Source organism: Netta rufina (genome assembly GCF_964035555.1).
Source record: "Netta rufina genome assembly, chromosome: 5".
In the NCBI taxonomy this organism is placed as follows: domain Eukaryota; kingdom Metazoa; phylum Chordata; class Aves; order Anseriformes; family Anatidae; genus Netta; species Netta rufina.
The window spans coordinates 16,507,381-16,524,906 of record NC_140128.1 but is presented as its reverse complement, the minus strand read 5'-3'; the positions used below and the strand labels follow the sequence as shown (position 1 = coordinate 16,524,906).

Genomic DNA, 17,526 nt, shown 5'->3' with positions numbered 1-17,526 from the left:
TACCATAATTATCACAAAATAATTTGTTTAGTTGAAGTGGTCCCAAGTATAACAAATGAAATAGCTTGTATTTGAGATTTTCAGAATTTTATAGCCTAAGTAAATGTACTCTGATACCTTATTTACAAGAATTGTTAGTGCAATTTACAAATTGTCTTATACACTGACAGTTAGTGATGACAAACATGCTTCTCTGACACAAATGTTTTGTGTTACTGCATATTCAAAAAAAACTTTATTAATAGAAATTAATGAGATAATTTACTGTAACTCAGGATATCAATAAAGAAACAGTAATTGTATCAGCTTAAAAATCATCTTCTTAACATTTGGTTTATCAACAGAAATTTAAATGCACAAAATTTGCCAACAAATTAGTGATGGAGTAGTAATACTTTGGGAATTTTTGAAACTGTTTCTTCTTTGTCAGTATTTCACTGTGTTTAATCACCAGGGATGCTCTCAAACTTCTACAAGAGAAGCAGAAGGGCAAACCCAGTGAATTGAAACCTGTGGTTTCTCCAGCTGCTCCCCAGCCTAGTGCAGTGCCTTCTGCTTCGCAAGCAACAGCTGTGACTTCTGCTTATCCAAGGCCAGCAGTTCCACCACTTTCTACACCAGGACAACCAGCTGCACCGGTAATATTTCTTTTAAGTGCTTAACTTTATTAGAGGTAAATATTGCCACTGCTGCTTAGTGCTGAAAGCCACTGCTTTCTTAAAAGATGATTTGCTTCTATGAAGAAGTTGGGGAAACTTTTTGTACTGAAACATTACTGAATGTATCTTGGGGAGAGAGAGAGGAAGAATAAGGAAAAAGATATACAGTGAAACCTGTCTGAAGCAACTACTCTGAGAACTGGAAAAGTAGTAATTCACTGAGGAAATATGTATTACAATCTATAGGGAACCAAGCATAGTCTGAGCAATATGTCAGGTCTGGTAGATGGAGAAGAGTGCTTACATACCCTGGCTGAGAACTGAAGCCTGAATATTTGGACATATCTTTTTTGAAGACGTCTGCTGGAATTAATTTTAGGATTAATTCTATACTGTAAAGTGAAACTGTCTTTGTTCTGTAAAACCTGTTAATTTAATCCAAATTCAGTGGAATAGACTAGAACACTCACTGATCTTAATCATGTTACTTTCTGTAGTTGGAATGTGCTGCTTTCTGGTCCTCATAGGTGAAGTTTAAAGTGAACGGGAGCCACCAATGATAACGCATCAGTATTGGGAATTTTGTTTCAGCAAAGGGAATGTATGTTTGCTCTCTTGATATTTAATGTGTAGTATGTGATTTCTTTCAGGGCACATTCACAGAAATCCCAGCTAGCAACATCCGAAGAGTTATTGCTAAGAGATTAACGGAGTCTAAAACTACTATACCTCATGCATATGCTGCTGCTGACTGTGACATTGATGCTATTTTGAAATTAAGAACTGAATTGGCCAAAGGTTAGTGGTTAAACTGACTTGCTATTGCATGTGGTACTAATGTGTACTTTGCCTTGTTCACATCACCTTGTGTCCAGGAGGTGGTGGACAGAGCATGATGGTATTTTTGGTGTTTTGTATGTCGGATTCAAGCTATAGTCCTGTGTGATTAGTGGAACTGGGTAGCTTGTCAAGATACAGGAAGACAGAGCTGTTACTTTGCCAGCTAACACAATGGTTTGTAGACAACTGCAGAAGACTATGCATTGTCCAGTTGGTTTTTGTTTCATTCCATCCAGATACAGGACTATTTAGATTTTTTTATGGCTTAAAAACTCAAATTCTTCTTGTGAAAGATAACAGGGGAAGCTTTAAATTAAAATATCCTCGTGTACTATCCTTCAGGTACAAAGTTAAAGTTTTTAGTTTTGCTGGCTTCTTCACTGGATTTATTGGAAAAGGGAAAGCTAATACAGTCTCTCAAATTCTTGTTGAGAATGGCTTTATCCATGATAAGAAGAGAAAGTTCTTAACCCCTGCCAGCCAATGCATGGTAAATTCCCCTTGAAGACAGATAGTAATGGTGTTAATGGGAGTAAGGCAGTTATCTCTTTCAACAAAAAACTTAGATACATGCTTAAGTCTATGTTAAGATGGTAGGTAAACAGAAATCTTTCATGCAGAGAACTGGATAATTTTGAAATACACATTGACAATTGAATCAAGCGCTATAAATCTTATTATATGTAATGTGGAAATTCCAATTTTCAAGTGTCACTGTTTAATTTATACAAAAATATATTTGTATAAGACTAAGAAATGAAGTTTTTACTTTTTGTCACAACTTGTATTCACTGAAATGGTATGTTTAGAAAATATTGTGGAAGTTTAAGGTAATAATCAAAGATTGCTTTGATATTACTAAAATAGTTCTTGTTTTTCTTAAAATCAGTTAAGAAATCCTATTGCACAGCACACTTAATATTTTCAAAATTAACAATGCAGACTAGAATCTTTCTACCCAATTTTCACATCAGTGAAGTAGAATTGACATGTATTTAAAAAGGCAAGTTTTTTTCTCATGCTGCAGTTCTGTCAATCCAGTTTGGTACTTGTAGATTCCCTGGTGTTATATTAGAGTTCTGGGTGTCTTCTAATGGCTGACATTGCAAGTCAATTATGTGGCAAAATGGTCACTTGGTTAATTCCTCTAAATTAATGATCACTTGAGAAATTTACATAATTATCTGTAAATGATTTTCCCATCAGAGAAGCAATCCTAAAGACATGTATATTTATTACATGCCATAAGTCAGTCTCAAAAATTAAGTAGTTTTGCTTCTTGATCTGTGACAGCAGTCATGATGGCAGCAGAGTAATTTACCTTTTTCGTTATAAGCATGATGAATTTAATATTGTGTAAATACCATATCTTCAGGATAATTGTATAGCAACTATGGAATATTTTGCATTGTGTCTGTAGGCTTTGCTTCTGTTGGCAGCCATGATCATTATTAGTACTTTGGTCTCCTAAAGCTTTGAAAGATGCATTGTTTCCATTCCTTCTTCCAAGTTTTGGGGGAAAGGAAGCAAATGTACTAAGTGATATGCAGTATTTCTTATGCTTAAGAGGAATGTATATATATATATATTTTTTTTACTTAAGGTTACCTTATATGTTTCTAGCTAATATTGACTTCTTTGTGTGTAGTTTTGCTTATTAACTTGCTTACAGAATCACAGAATCACAGAATTTTTACTTGCATATTATTTTGCAGCTTGCTTTAAAAGATAGCATTAACTCAATTTAAGGATTCGCAGGTGCCTTCACCTTGCTAATTCTTACATTGCAGGGCTACAAGGGTCACTGGAGAATGACATACTTGTGATTCATAGCTGAACAAAAGCTGATCTTTGGAATTATTCCAGTTTATGCATTACAGTACACAAAGAATGGCAGTCTTCAGTATTATCTTTGTGTATTTAGATCCTACAATAGTCTTCTACATGGAAAGTAAATATATGAAACATAAAACACATATGGAATACTTCTCATTAGAGCTACTCTGACTTTATATCAAAAGCTAGAAAGGATGTCTATGCTGAGGAGACTTCTTTCTTGATATTCCTTTTGTTCTAAGGGGAGAAAGTATTCTCACTTTTATGATAGTAATTTAAAGACGAGTTACTTTCTGACGATGTTTCTAAGAAGCAAATCTGCTGAATTGCTGGAATCTTGTCATTACACAGGTCTGATAAACACATCTTAAGGGCAATGATTTTTTTTCTTTTTGCAGATGACATTAAAGTGTCTGTAAATGATTTTATTATCAAGGCAACAGCAGTTACTCTGAAGGTAAGTGAATAATTGACTTTAATAATTTAATAATTGAATTTTATGATTGATCATCAGTTACTAAATGAATATAAGAATTCTTAAATTATTGAAAATAAACACATTTTTCTCTATTGCTATTCACATTACATTGTTGTACTGTGTTAAAATAGTACTTGATGTGAATATATACTCTTAATCACTGATGACAAAGGAAACAGTGGGTCTTACAATTGAACAAAAGCTTTTTCTTTCCATGTAAACTTGTTTTGGAGTTATTATTTTATGTCTTCTGATTTAAGTATTTTTTTCTGTAGAAATATTATGACCTTTGCATTCATTTGGGTATAAGATTTCAAATGCTTGGTTTTCCACATTGCAGTTTCTTTTGATTATTTTCTCTCCTTTCCCCTCCCTTTTTTCTAAAAAGTTTACTTTTTAAATTTATCTAAAGTAATAAATCTAAAATAGTAAACTAGCTTTGTGTAACTGTGATTCAAAGAAATTCACATTTAAGCTCAACGTGAAAACAGACTTAATTTTCCCTTATGTGAAGAGCATAGCAGCCTACATACGTTATTAAAGATATACATATGGAAAGACCTCTACTGTGGTTTGGGTAAAATGTTAAAACCACGTTATTTATAAATGTGTGGGTTAGATAACCTAAACTTCTCTGTAATACAGGTAAAGGTTTGTTTGCTTGTAGTTGAAACAATGAAATAACTTTCTGGAAAAAAAAGTCTTGATTTTTAAAATTCTTAGAGTATTTTGATCACAACCCTTATCAACCATTTTTAAGGTTAATTATCCAATTTGGGGCTTTAAGACACTTGATTTCAGGACATATTCTTTTTTTTCCCACATTCCAACAATGAATATTTTCCAACATTCCAACAATGGCTTAGACAAGTTGTGACAGAAGCATAATTTTCATCTTCTCCTAATGGCGTGTGAAGCTTAGACTGAAATGTATTGCTTAAAATTGATTAATGTTATGTGGCCAATATCGTTCATTCAGTTATTTAGTATTGTACTCAATGGTTCAGGAGTTATACCCATAATGCTGAAGTGACAAGTTACCCCTTCTCTTATGTTAGAGAAGAAGAACTGGAACAAAAAATGAGAGTTCCTATACCCAGACTGGATTATTTTTAATTGTTTTTTATACTTGATTTTTCTCTTCCTTTTTTTCCATTAAATAAATTATGTGATAGTGTTAGTGTCTTCATGAATGAAGCTTAGCTGTGTGTACCTCCCATAACTTTTTTTCTGGAATATCTTCTGCACTGTGGTGTCAGTTTTCAATTTCCTAATTCTGAGTTTCATTAAGGTTACTCAATACTAATCTTGGACTTACTGGAAATAGCACCTTCACAGTATCTCTGATCAGTGACCTGAGACTACACCTATATGTTGGTTTGTTATTTTTCTTTTCCCCTGAGCTGCTTCAGCTTTATATTATAAACTCACAAAAAATCATTAAAAGTATCAGTAAATATTATTTGAATTTTAATTGGAGGTCTTTGCCGAAAGATTTCTGATGCATTTTAGGCGAACTTCATCCCAATAACAATGAGTGTACCCGCAGCATATTCCTCTTTTAGCTTTATTTGTTGAGGGTAAGGCTTGAGACAAAACTGGAAAACAACACATGGGTATAGTAAGATCTGTTTTCTATGCTTTTAAAGTCAATATCCTGCGAATTATTTGGGGGGAGAAATTAAAATGCTTCGTGGTTCTTGTGTTCTGGGTGTCTGTAAGGTGGTGCCAGTGACTCCTGAAGGAATTTAGAGGCTTTTGATAATTTGTTAGTTCTCTAGTAGCACAAAAAGAAATCTTCTGGGTTCCCTGCCATTGTTTATTTTGGTTCCTGGAGTATGTATTCATGCTTTTTGTCAAAGTAAGTTTAAATCAAGCTAATCATGTAAATCTATTCTTAGAGCTTTACAGTGATTTCATTATTTTTTTTTGTCCTGCTTGTAGCAGTCCTGATGACAGGTGTAACCTGATCTTTTGCCTTCATTTACAAGCAGCAGTCTGTGATACACTAATTAATTTGGTGAATGCCTGTATCATGCTATGTGTCTTAAAGGATTTTCCTTTTTCTTGATAATTGATTGCACCATTGTTCTTCTACCAGCTGTCTTTTTTTTTTTTTCCTAGCAAATGCCAGATGTGAATGTAACTTGGGATGGAGAAGGCTGCAGGCAGCTGCAGTCCATTGACATTTCTATTGCTGTGGCAACAGACCGAGGTCTCATTACACCGATCATAAAAGATGTTGCTGCCAAGGGAATACAGGAAATTGCTGCCTCTGCAAAGGTAGGACTTCAGTGTACAGTAGGCTGAGGAATAAAATAGCTATGTAGTTTCTTGTAGTGAAAAATGTAGCATGAAACATCAATAAAAAGAAAAGCATTTTCAAAATGGATCTAAAACTGTTTCAGTATTCCTTAGAGTTAATTATTAATTACTATTAATTTTACAACTTATCATTTTTAATGAACAATGACTTACCATGCAACTAAACAACATGATGGCTAGCTAGCCTGTTTGAAAAATAAAACTGTACAGACTTCTGCATTTTGATGCCATCAATGTATTTCTCTAATTCTTATGAGGTAATATTAATTTCTGTAGTATTTTCAATTTTTAGGTTTGAGATTGTTTTGTTTTCCTACCTTTCCCAGAAATTTGTTTGTAGCTGCTCATGTTACATTCTGTGCAGTTACATTATGGCACTTATTACTTTCTGCAACTTTTCATACTGAGAATGTCACCCCAAAGGAAACATTAAACTCCTCTTATAAACAAGCAGTATGTTGTGCATAGGCCAGGTGCCAATTGGTGACTTGAATCCATGTCAATTTTTCCAGCCATAGTGGAAGTGTTTTGTGGCAGGCAAAACCACAATGAATGATGAAATGCTCTAACCTGAGCTTTTCTTTGTCATTTAATGTGTGCTAATGTAAGGCCTGCAGTATCTGGAGAATATAGTGAAGGTAGCTGCTAGGGCATGAAGGTGTCCTAAAACAAGACAGAAGCTATTCTTTATAAATTTTTGTCTTTTACTGAAAACTACAGAAATCATGATAGTCTGCGTAAGCAGAAGGGAACAACTAACAGAGTTGTAACAAAAAAAAAAAAAAGACTTGTCATCACACAAAATGTTCTGAATAAGATGTCTTTTAGATTTTCTGGTTAGTATGACTTTTTTCATGTTCCACATGTTGTGAAAGTAAATCATTTCACTAATATTCTAGCCAGCCAATGAGGAAGGTCAGCTGAGATTGTTCAATTACTTTGTGATTAGTGATAGAATGGCAAGAAGGAAAACATTATTGGAAGTGAAATATAGGATATGCTTCAGTTTTCATCCCCAATATGTTAATATTGTGACACAGTATTGCAAACCTTTCTTAGCAAAAATTGTGTTCCACAGCTCCCGCAATGAAAGCGTACTCATGCATTATGTTGAATAGGCTATGATAAAGTAAGCATTTCAATTTCCCTTTCATTTCAAATGGAATGTGTGTAACATAGGTCACAACTACTCTGTACAAAAGCCATTGAGTCAGATTGCAGGTATCCACGCCAACAAAATTTTGCTCCTCAACTTCACTGAATTATTGAAACAAATATGTACCCCTCACACACGCACATGCTCTGAAGGTACAAACTATGAAACTGTATCTGTTTCTTCATCAGTTTTCCTGTATTTTGGCATCTGTTTTCTTTGTGGAAGTTACCTATGTGTCTCCTGTTGCATGTTAAATCTAACTTTTTTCCAGGTCACGCGCATCCTAGTACCATATTTTCATCACTTGAGTAATGCAATTGCACATATGTATCATGCTCATACAGACTCTATTTTGTGAACACAATTCCTGTGGCTATTAACTCCTAGTTCAATAATTATTTAGAGATGAAGAAAAGCCTAAAATAAAGTTAAATGTATCCATTTAACTTTTAAATTCATAGAAAATGTGTCATAGTTTTTGAAAACTTGGTGTAAGCTTGAATTACTTAGTGGTTGATTCATAAGAAGGAGATTTCCTTAAGCTTCTTGCTGTTTAGTTTTAAGCTGAAGGCATTGCAATTGTTGGACTACTGTGGCCTTTTATGATCCTTGCCTGGAAGCTGTTTAGAAATGTTTATAGGGAAGACAGTTGTTTACCTTGACCAGCAGTGTCATGGATGTTACTATCCATGTACTGGTTGGGTTTGTCTCACAAAATGGTTCAAAAAGATGTGCCAAGATTTTATTTCTTGTGGAAAATACCCATCAATAGAATTAAGCAGTCTGTTTATTTCACTTGGTTAAAACTGATAAAAGCGATTGTCATAAGTGGAAACTATGATGGAATTGACTTTTTTGTTTGCATGTGGGTGGAGGATAAACTAGCTTGGATAAACTTCGGCACAGGTAATGAATTGGTTAGTAGTTATAGTTGTGACATGAATTAATCCGATTTTGTGCTGTAATATAACTTCTCATACATAGTATGAAGTAGCATTATTCCACTAGGAGCTGTTATATCGCTGATCTCTGTCGGATCCAGTGGCAAGTATAATAGTTGTTTTATAATTTCCAGACATTGTACAGATGTACATTGGTAAAAACAAATTCCTTAGAAGGAATTTCAATGATTATTACACTAATGCTTATGAAGCTCTCAGTAAGGAAATGCTGTAGAAACGCAGATTTTAAATAAACAGAATAATTGCATCCACAGTTAAGTTCACAGTCAGAGTTTCTTCCATGTTTGCTGTTGAGGATCAAGCCTCACTGGAGAAAACTGAACTGCCTTTCATAACTAGCAAAGGTTACTTAAAAAAAAAAAAAAATAGTTGTACGTACCTTGCTTATAAGCTCATTTAAAAAAAAAAAAATCACTGTTCAATACATAAAAGCAATTATAACTTATTTTTTTTGTAGTTTTAAAAACATTGAAGTAATTGGTAACAAGATGTCTTCATGGTTATTTCATTTTTGTTAATATATAACTTTTAAGTTGACACCTAAACAATGTTTTTGTGTATATAAAAAGCTTTTCTTGCTAGTCATAGTAGAACAGCAATACCTTTTTTAGTCTTTATTTTAAAGAGAATGTCCCATTGGAATTGCTGAGATTTTAAGGTAGATTGTATTTAAATTCTGTTTTATGAACTACTTTATCACTTAAGTTTCCATTGCCTAGCACTAGTGCTTCAGACTAACTTTTAAGGGGAAACCAAACTATTTAGTAATTCAGTAGGGATCGCCTGCTGAAAAAAAGTGAATATATACAAATATATGTATCTATCATGCTTTTATGAAGTCACTGATTCAATTTAGTTGACCAAAGGCAACTTGGCATGGGTGAGCTGGTTTATTTTTGGTTTATATTTTGAGAATATTCAGGCAACCACCATACCAAAAAAACACACGATGTTTATAGACACCTGGAATTATTACAGTTTTGTAGCACTGGGATAGAAAACTCTCGTTTGATCAGGCTAGTAGTTCTAGTGATAAAATAATTAACTAGATAATGCTGTTTCCCAAGGTTTTTGTACAAATGCTTTAGTTCAGTGTAGTTTTTACCTGGGTAGATGGACAATGTTTTCTTCAGAGCTTGTTTTGGAGACTAGGAAAGCATTTGTGTATATCCTTGGAAAACATCTAGGATTTTTGAGAAAACATGGAAAATCCATAAACAGCAGAAGGGGAAGGTTTTTTTTTTCTGGAAAAAAATCATGTTGACGGAAGAGAGGGGTCCTGGAAATGGCATGGAAAATTCCTAGAAAGCCCACTGAGGGAAGGGAGGAGGACTCCTAAAAATCCTGAGGAAAATGCCTGGAAAGCAGTTGGAAAACTGGAAAGCAGAGAGGGATTTCTTTGAAATTCATGGTGGGGAAGAATTCCTTGAAAAAAGGGCAGTGAGGGTTCATAGAAATGACCTCTTGGGATGGTGATATTCATAGAAAGAATATGTGATTCTTGGAAAGCACATCTGTGGGAGAGAGGGTTCCTAAAGAGCACTTTAAAAGTCTCTAGAAAACACAGATACTCCTGGAGAGCACGTAGGATGTCCATGGAAAGCATGTAGAAAATCTGTGGAATGGAGAGGGAGCGATTCCCAGAAATCAGGCTTTTTTATTAAAAAAAATAAAAAGAGGGTATGTGGGGCAGAAAGGTAAATTCCTGGAAAGAAGGGTGATTCCTAGAAAGAATGTAGAAAAAATCATAGAAAGCAGCAGTAGAACTCCTAAAAAGGAAGTAGAAAATTCCTAGAAAACAGAGGGGATTCCTGGAATCTTTTTCTCCAACAAAGTTTCATAGATGTGATATATTACTTTTTTTTTGTGAGGTGATAATCAGGCTCTTTTTTTCCCATTCACTTCCACTTGTATTTCCCTAACATAATTAAATGCTTGGAAACTCTAATTGTTGTTATTTTGCACAGAAGGAGGAAAATGCAGAGACTGTTGCTTTTATCAGTCTTCCCCAGTAACTGAGATCTGAGCCTACTTCTCTGACTGTGCTTTTGGAAGAGTTTATTTTAGTCTTATGCTGTTATAATGCTGGAACGGTCACAACTTGACATTCTTCATGCACTTTTCCACCTGCAGAATAAATATATTACATACCAAAAGCACTAAATATATTGCATGTGAATAGGATAGATTTGCCTGTTCTGTATATTCCCATGTCAGTCTATGCTGTCATTTGAAGAGCTCCAACTTTGGAAAAGATTGCTACTAATGGCGAAGTCACCCTGCACATTTCCAGTCACCACTTTTCCATTGGATTCTGTACAAAGGTGTAGGAACAGCTTGCTGGCTTGAGTAACTGGCTCGTGACCCACTTATGGGTGCCATTTCTTTTGGGCTCCACACAGTCCTTTCCTCCTGATGTGATGCGTACTGCAAGAATTACTCATCTGGTAGACTGGTAGACCTTAGACTGCTTCTGTCTAAGGAGTCCACTAAGCTAGAAACATGCTAGGGGATGCATAATGTACTTTATGATATTATCACCTTAGAATATGGTATGAATTTCTTGGGCTGTGTTTTAAAGAAAACTCTTCTGGAGAGTTTCTTCTGTTGTGTTTAGAAGCAGAAAAGTCTCATGGATGAAATGGAGGTTGCAGGAAGGGCAGTCTTACTTACGTTGAACGTGGCTGAATACTTAGCTGAATTATGTTCTCTCTCCATCTAATAGAAAGTTCTGTAGTGACACCTGACAATTTTTTAAACCAAATACGTTGAGGGGAATACAGTGAATTTGTCTCATCAGTATATTGCTAGATATTCCTGTTATATAAAAACACTGTGGTTCCATTGTGAAAACTGAAGCAAAGCTCATAAGATGAGAGAACAGCTTTTATTGAATAGCCGATATAGTTGGGAAAATGAAGCTTTGTGTCCTAGTCTTTTTTGTCAAATCACTGCACCTACAACAACAACGTTGCTGAAATGCTCACCACAATCCAAAAGCAGATGACTTTTTTTGTGGCTGTATGGTACTTACAATGTCTCGCTGAAGTAAAAAGAATGAAACTCTTATGACACTTTAATTTCTTTTCCTTGTTCCTCATCTTTTTCTTATTTTCCTTAGGCTCTAGCAAAGAAAGCAAGAGATGGAAAGCTGCTACCTGAAGAGTACCAGGGAGGATCTTTTAGGTAACATTCTCTAGCAGTGTTTAATATAAGCAATGTGGTTTCAGAACTGCTATATTCTCAGCCATTTTACTATGTATTAATGTGTTACCTTTTAAAATCTTGATTCATTTAGGATGAAACTCCATGGGATGATTATGAGGGCTAAGCCTAGGCTGAATGTCATGTATTGGGGGAAAGAATTATCTTGGTACTGGTTTTCAACAAGTCTGTTTCATCAGAGCCTGCTATGATTCAGGCTTTGCATTTTTTTTGATGAATTCAGGTTTTTCACACCAAGACTGTTCTGACTTTTGTATTTGCACATAGTTTTTTGAATTTGCAGAAGAAAGGTTTTTTGCTTGTTTTTCTTTAATTTCATCCGTTAATTAGGAGAATGCATAGATAATAGTTTTTGAAATAAATATTTAAAAAAGAGTTCTTTGTCAGAGGTAGCACAGCATATAGTAATGCACTGTTTGTCTGAATTCATCTAGAAGAATGTCTCTAGAGGGGTAACAAGTGCTATAGCAAAGTTGTGGTATTAACTCTTGCCATTTGCTTTTAACTGAAACATCAAAACCAGAGCGCACCGATTTTTAAATACTAGCATATATTTAATATTTTTTCTATTGAGTGAAGTATTTCTTGCTAAACAGCATCATCAAGGAACATTTTTTGTTAAACAAATTTTAGCTTACCTCTCTTTTTGTCAGTTTTTAAAAGTTAAGTCTGAACGATCATCATTAATATTCTTATCTTCTATAATGGAATAATTGTGTTGAGAATACTGCTAAAAATGACATTTCTGCAGAAATACTGCCGTAAGTGTGCCAGGGCTGCACCTGTCTTGAATAAGTGGCTGTGTCATGCTGGAGGAGTGGTCATAAAATTTGTAGACCTTTCAGTATAAAAAGATTATGTAAATGCAACAGTGGAGGCATGGATGTCTTCTTAAACACAAATGGCCCATGAGAGAGTAACAAATTATCTTTTTCTACTTCTTGCAGTAACTTTAACAGAAGGAGAAGATGGTAGGCCAACTTTCTCTGGTGAACAGTCTATCACAAGAGTCCAGCCCTCCCTTGTGTACCACTTCCCAGCTGGTGATACAGACAAAGTTTTCAAGAGAGAAAGGCATGATAAGGCTTTTCTGTGCCTGAATGACAATCTAAATGCCCAAAACATACTGTTTGGCTATTGTAACTTGAAGTTGTGAGGTTTGATCTGAAAGGCATTTGGCTTAGAATAGGGATAGGCAAAGTTTTATTTGAAGATATCACTTTCCTGTCAGCCCTATTTATGAAAGTAAGCTTGTCTGCTTTCTGCATTTTTAGCATTTATCTTTCTATTCTTGCTTTTTTTTTCTGTACTCTGAAGACATTGTTTTTGAAACAGGCCATTATGGGCCCACGAATATCATTTTAAAATGTTATCGTATGGGGACTGTGTAGTTCTCATGTTATGTTAGATGAATTTCCTTATCTTGGTCATCTTTTGCCCAGCAATTTACAGAAGATAGTAGGCACACTTACAATTAAAACAGTATGGTTTTTATTTTAAGGGAAGGTAACTTTTTATTTTTTTAATCTGTGGTTAGAGCTCCAGTGACAGAAATTACACGAGTCGTTTTATTTTGGTAGCTTTCTGGTATCTTGCAATACATCCAGTGCTTCCTTGGAGATGATGCGTTTATCTGCCCAAAGGAACTTTGGATGTTACTGTGTATTCCCAGGCAGCAAAAGTGTTGCAACTGCTTTTGTGATCACTGTGCTATAATGTAATGATGAATTCCTGTAAGGAAATAGGACTCTAGAAAAAGGTGCATTAGTTATAATTAAAAAATCCCAGGTCTCGGAGTCTGAATATGCCCAACTGGAATCCAGTTCAGATCTTTTCAGTGAGTTAAGAGGTTTGGCCTTCGAAAAGAAATTAGCTCACAGTAGTCATTGGATATGGATTTCCTTCTTCTAGGAGATGTCATTTCTGACATTACTGATAACTCTTTTTCTTTTTCATTTAGTATCTCCAATCTGGGCATGTTTGGCATCAACGATTTCACTGCAGTCATAAACCCTCCACAGGCCTGCATCCTAGCTGTGGGTCGAGCAAGACCAGAACTTAAGGTTGTGGAAGATGAAGAAGGGAATGAAAAGCTTAAGCAGCATCAACTCATGACAGTGACTCTTTCAAGTGATGGTCGTGTGGTAGATGATGAACTGGCTTCAAAGTTTCTGGAGACCTTGAAAGCAAACCTTGAGAATCCAATACGACTTGCCTTGTGTTAAACTCGGTGAAGATTGCTTCCTGTTTTGACAACACAGAGAGCTCTGTTACAGAAAAACACCCCCAAGTACATTACAGGGGAGTAAATAGTGTGAGATAGACAGTTAAAATATTTAATTTATTGAATTAATATGAAAAACTGTTAATTTTCATGCTTTTAGTCATTTCCAATGATCAGGTTTTATATTGTAAAGCTAAAAGACTTCAAAGTTAACATACCACATTTCTTTAAACATTTAGTACTAATAGGACATAATGTTTGCATAGAAAAGTCAATCTCTGTAAAAGAAAGCTTAAGAAAATTTAACAAAATTTAAAAGGGAGTGAGGTGCTTCATTTAAGGGCTAAATATCTAGCTTTTATAGCAAGGTAAGCAAGAGTTAGAATTGAGCAATTTGCTGCTATGACTCCTGATCAATATTGAGATTGTGGAGTAGCTAATTTGTATTGCTGCAGTAGTTTTTCAGTTTGAAAAATACTTGTCTGGCATGTTGCACCATTCAAATAAGATTGAAGTAAGGTTCATAAGCTTTTGACAGAAATTTCAGTGGATTTCTTCATAAGAGCAAAAAAGTTATAAACCAAAAAAAGTTTGGGTTTGGTTTCATTCTTTACTGCAAGCTGCACTGAGGGAAAAATGTGAGAGACTAAATTAGATCAGAAAAAAATTATTTTCAAAATATGAAATAATTCTGATAGAATCCACAGCTGCATTCATATAATTAGATCTCATTAAAGCACAATTAAAGTGTAGCTGTATCTATTTTTTTCAGTATTTTAAGACTACTACTTCTCATGCATTGAGATAAGTGCAGAGATGACAATGAACTTATCAGAATAAATGTATTCTCTGGAAATGATGAAATCTCAGCTTCATTGATTTCAGTTTTTGGTGTTACCAATATCTGGGGAAAACAGCAACAATTAATTAGTAACAGGTTTTCTTTGGCTTAATTTGAAAAAAAATAATAATAATTATTGCCTTTAAAGTTGCCCCAGCTCAAATTTCTTCTTCAGTACCACAAAATATGAAAAATACTGTTTTCAGGTGTTCTGTGATACGCTGTGGCTAGCTTAAAAAACAACTTATTTGTGCCAGCAATATTATGATGAAAAACCGGTGTTGATCTTGTAATCTCACGGAGGTTGCAGTATGAAAGGTCAAATTTTGCACACTGAAAATTTGCTCATTAATGTTGTTCTTTGAATGGATAGATTAAAGATGTAAATACAAAGTGTTTCGTAATTTGTTGTATATTGAATTGTAACTTGGAGTCATAAATACAGTGGCCTGAAATTTAAATGAACAGAAATTGATTGTTCTTTTTTCCTGTATATGAATATGGAACCATGAGTTTGAATGAATGCATGTGAGTACGGAACCATCTAAAGTATGAATTTGTAATGAAACAATTGTGTTTACAGGACCTGGTGAAAATATAAATTCAGTTAAATTCTGGGAGTTTGTCTAATTCTGTTTTTTATAAATACTATTTTTTTAAGATTGAGAGGACTTGTTGAGCTGCTGCCATAATTAAAAAAGCTAATTGCAAGAGAAAATCTTTTAGTTAATACTGAGCTGACAGTTTTCATTACATGAATTTTTTTCTTTAGCTTGTTCTAATACAATAAATTTCATGAACTATTAATAGTAAAGAGAGAACAAACTTCTGATTACTAAGTTCAGTTTACTGCATAATAATGGTAATCTACTGGTATTTCCAGGAGTTTTTCACTCAGAAATTATATTCACAATTGCATGCTTAAGATTTATTTGCAGTTTTAAGTGGTTGACCATGAATTGTTCCGAAGTTGTCTGTTAATCCCGTAGTACTTTCAAGGGGGTAGGAGGGAACCATAATATATTGTACTTAATGGGTTTTAATTTGTTTGTGTAGCTTCATCTGCACAAGAGAGCTTGCAGGCTAATTTAAAATCTGATATAGTGATCTTAATTTTTGTACTAGGTATTCTGTAGTGTTGGTGTGTGCTTCCCAGCTTTTGTGTATTCTGTTCTCTGGCTGATTAGCGAAGGGCTGCAGGACTGATTTGTATGCACAACTACAGTTTTGTGTCTGCTTGTGTTCACGTAGGGTAAGTCAGCGTATTTTACTTAATGCTTTTTTGGAGCCACTGAAAGGAAGTGTTGCATATATGTACTGTGGTTATCATGCTGTCTCATTTATGTGGGTGCTAATACTTGCCCTGTTTAACACAAACATGTGTTAAGACAATGCAACTTTGTCCCAGTTCGAAAGTTGCAAGGGTTTAATTAACAGTCTCTCAGCAAAGCAAAAAAAAAAAAAAAAAAAAGCTTTAAATTTGTTTTCTTTACATCTGCCTGCTTGCCAACATTGTCATCTGACAGAAAAACAGATGTATGTGATGTGTCAGTCATCAGCCTGTGAAGGATCTCTCTGGAATTCAGTCATGTTGTGATAGCAGTCAGATCCCCCCAGAATGCCTCTCCTCAAGTAATTGTACCATTTGGTAACATCTACAGTTTTAGCAGAAGGGAGATAACAAGTTGCTCATATGGATTAAAATAAAACAATGAATATCCTTGTGGAGAATTCAGGGGTTTGGGAATGGGTGCAATGACTAAAATGGATCTGAAAGTGAAGCATATGAAACAGTTATGCTTACACTGAAGTGAGTTGAAGTAAAAAATTTCATGTATAAAAAATATTTTTTGTTGTTCTTTAAAATGACATCTGTTAACATCTCTTTTACATGCCTAAGCAAGAAATACCATGAACAGATCTAACTTCTTGAAGAATTAAAACACTAACAAAATTTGATGACTGTGCTGTTGTCTGCTAGAAATATCTGCCTTTAAGATATGCTTGTTGAAAATTGCTTTCTTCATGTAATTTTCCTTGAAATAGGCGTAGTTAGGAAAACTGGGAGGTAGCGATATTTGACAAGTCACGAACTATATGTGTAAGGTTTCAATCCCTAATTATGCTCTCAGAATCTCTGACTTTGGGGGATATTGTTTTTCCTGCAGTATATTCCTTCTAAAATAAAATTTCTGGAATTAGTCTTCCGAACGTTATCCCTGAAAAAACCTCACTCATCACAAAGTGAATGTACCTATTTCCACCTAATCCTTTTGTCCACATGTTCATCTCCATTCATACAAAATAGACACTTTCATTTCAACTAGAGATTAGTCCCATTGGATACAACAATTTGAAAGTTGATCAGCAAGCTACAAATGTGACAAAGCCAGAATACGTGCTTTTATGCACTGCATTGTACAGCAAGCTGCATTTTGATTGCGTTAAAAGTTGGTCGTTTCAGAACGAAACTGCATTTGGAGGAAACTAATGCAGAATCACTAGAACTAAGTGTCATGTTTGACATGTATTTCATATGCAATAGGCTGTGCCATAAATTGAAAAAAAATAAAGTTGCTTTTAGGATTAGTCATCTGATTAGTTTTATTGTGGTAAAGTGTAGTATTTTTTAAAAAAAATTACTTGTTTTTTCTCATGACTTCTATTTTTTTAGTCTTTTCATGGATTATTTCAGACCACAAATACTTTTTTCCTCTCTATAGTCCATTGAAAATTTTGTACATTATCGTAATTTCCTTGAGAACAATGGAAATAAAGTATAGTGAATAATGGTTGCACAATGACCAGTGTCAATTGGATTGGTGGGTTGGTGATTTTTCCATCTGATGTGCACATTGCAAGTCCCTATCAGTATGACTTACGTTATCCCAGCAGTTTCAGTTATGGGTTAATCACAGTAAGGAAAACAATTTATACTTTACCAAAAATGGGGAAGATCTCGAGCAGGCACTGGGAATCT

At 34.6% G+C, this 17,526-nt stretch overlaps 1 protein-coding gene across 1 annotated transcript in view; it reads left to right on the top strand.

Annotated features, from left to right (window-relative positions):
- PDHX (pyruvate dehydrogenase complex component X) overlaps positions 1-15,017 on the top strand; it is a 40,046-nt gene extending 25,029 nt beyond the window's left edge. The window contains exons 6-11 of the mRNA XM_084287870.1: positions 455-638; positions 1,310-1,457; positions 3,734-3,792; positions 5,938-6,096; positions 11,378-11,442; positions 13,442-15,017. Of these exons, the coding sequence (XP_084143996.1) occupies positions 455-638; positions 1,310-1,457; positions 3,734-3,792; positions 5,938-6,096; positions 11,378-11,442; positions 13,442-13,706 (880 nt within the window). The 3' untranslated portion in view covers positions 13,707-15,017. The remainder of the gene's footprint in view (positions 1-454; positions 639-1,309; positions 1,458-3,733; positions 3,793-5,937; positions 6,097-11,377; positions 11,443-13,441) is intronic.
- The last annotated feature ends 2,509 nt before the right edge of the window (positions 15,018-17,526 follow it).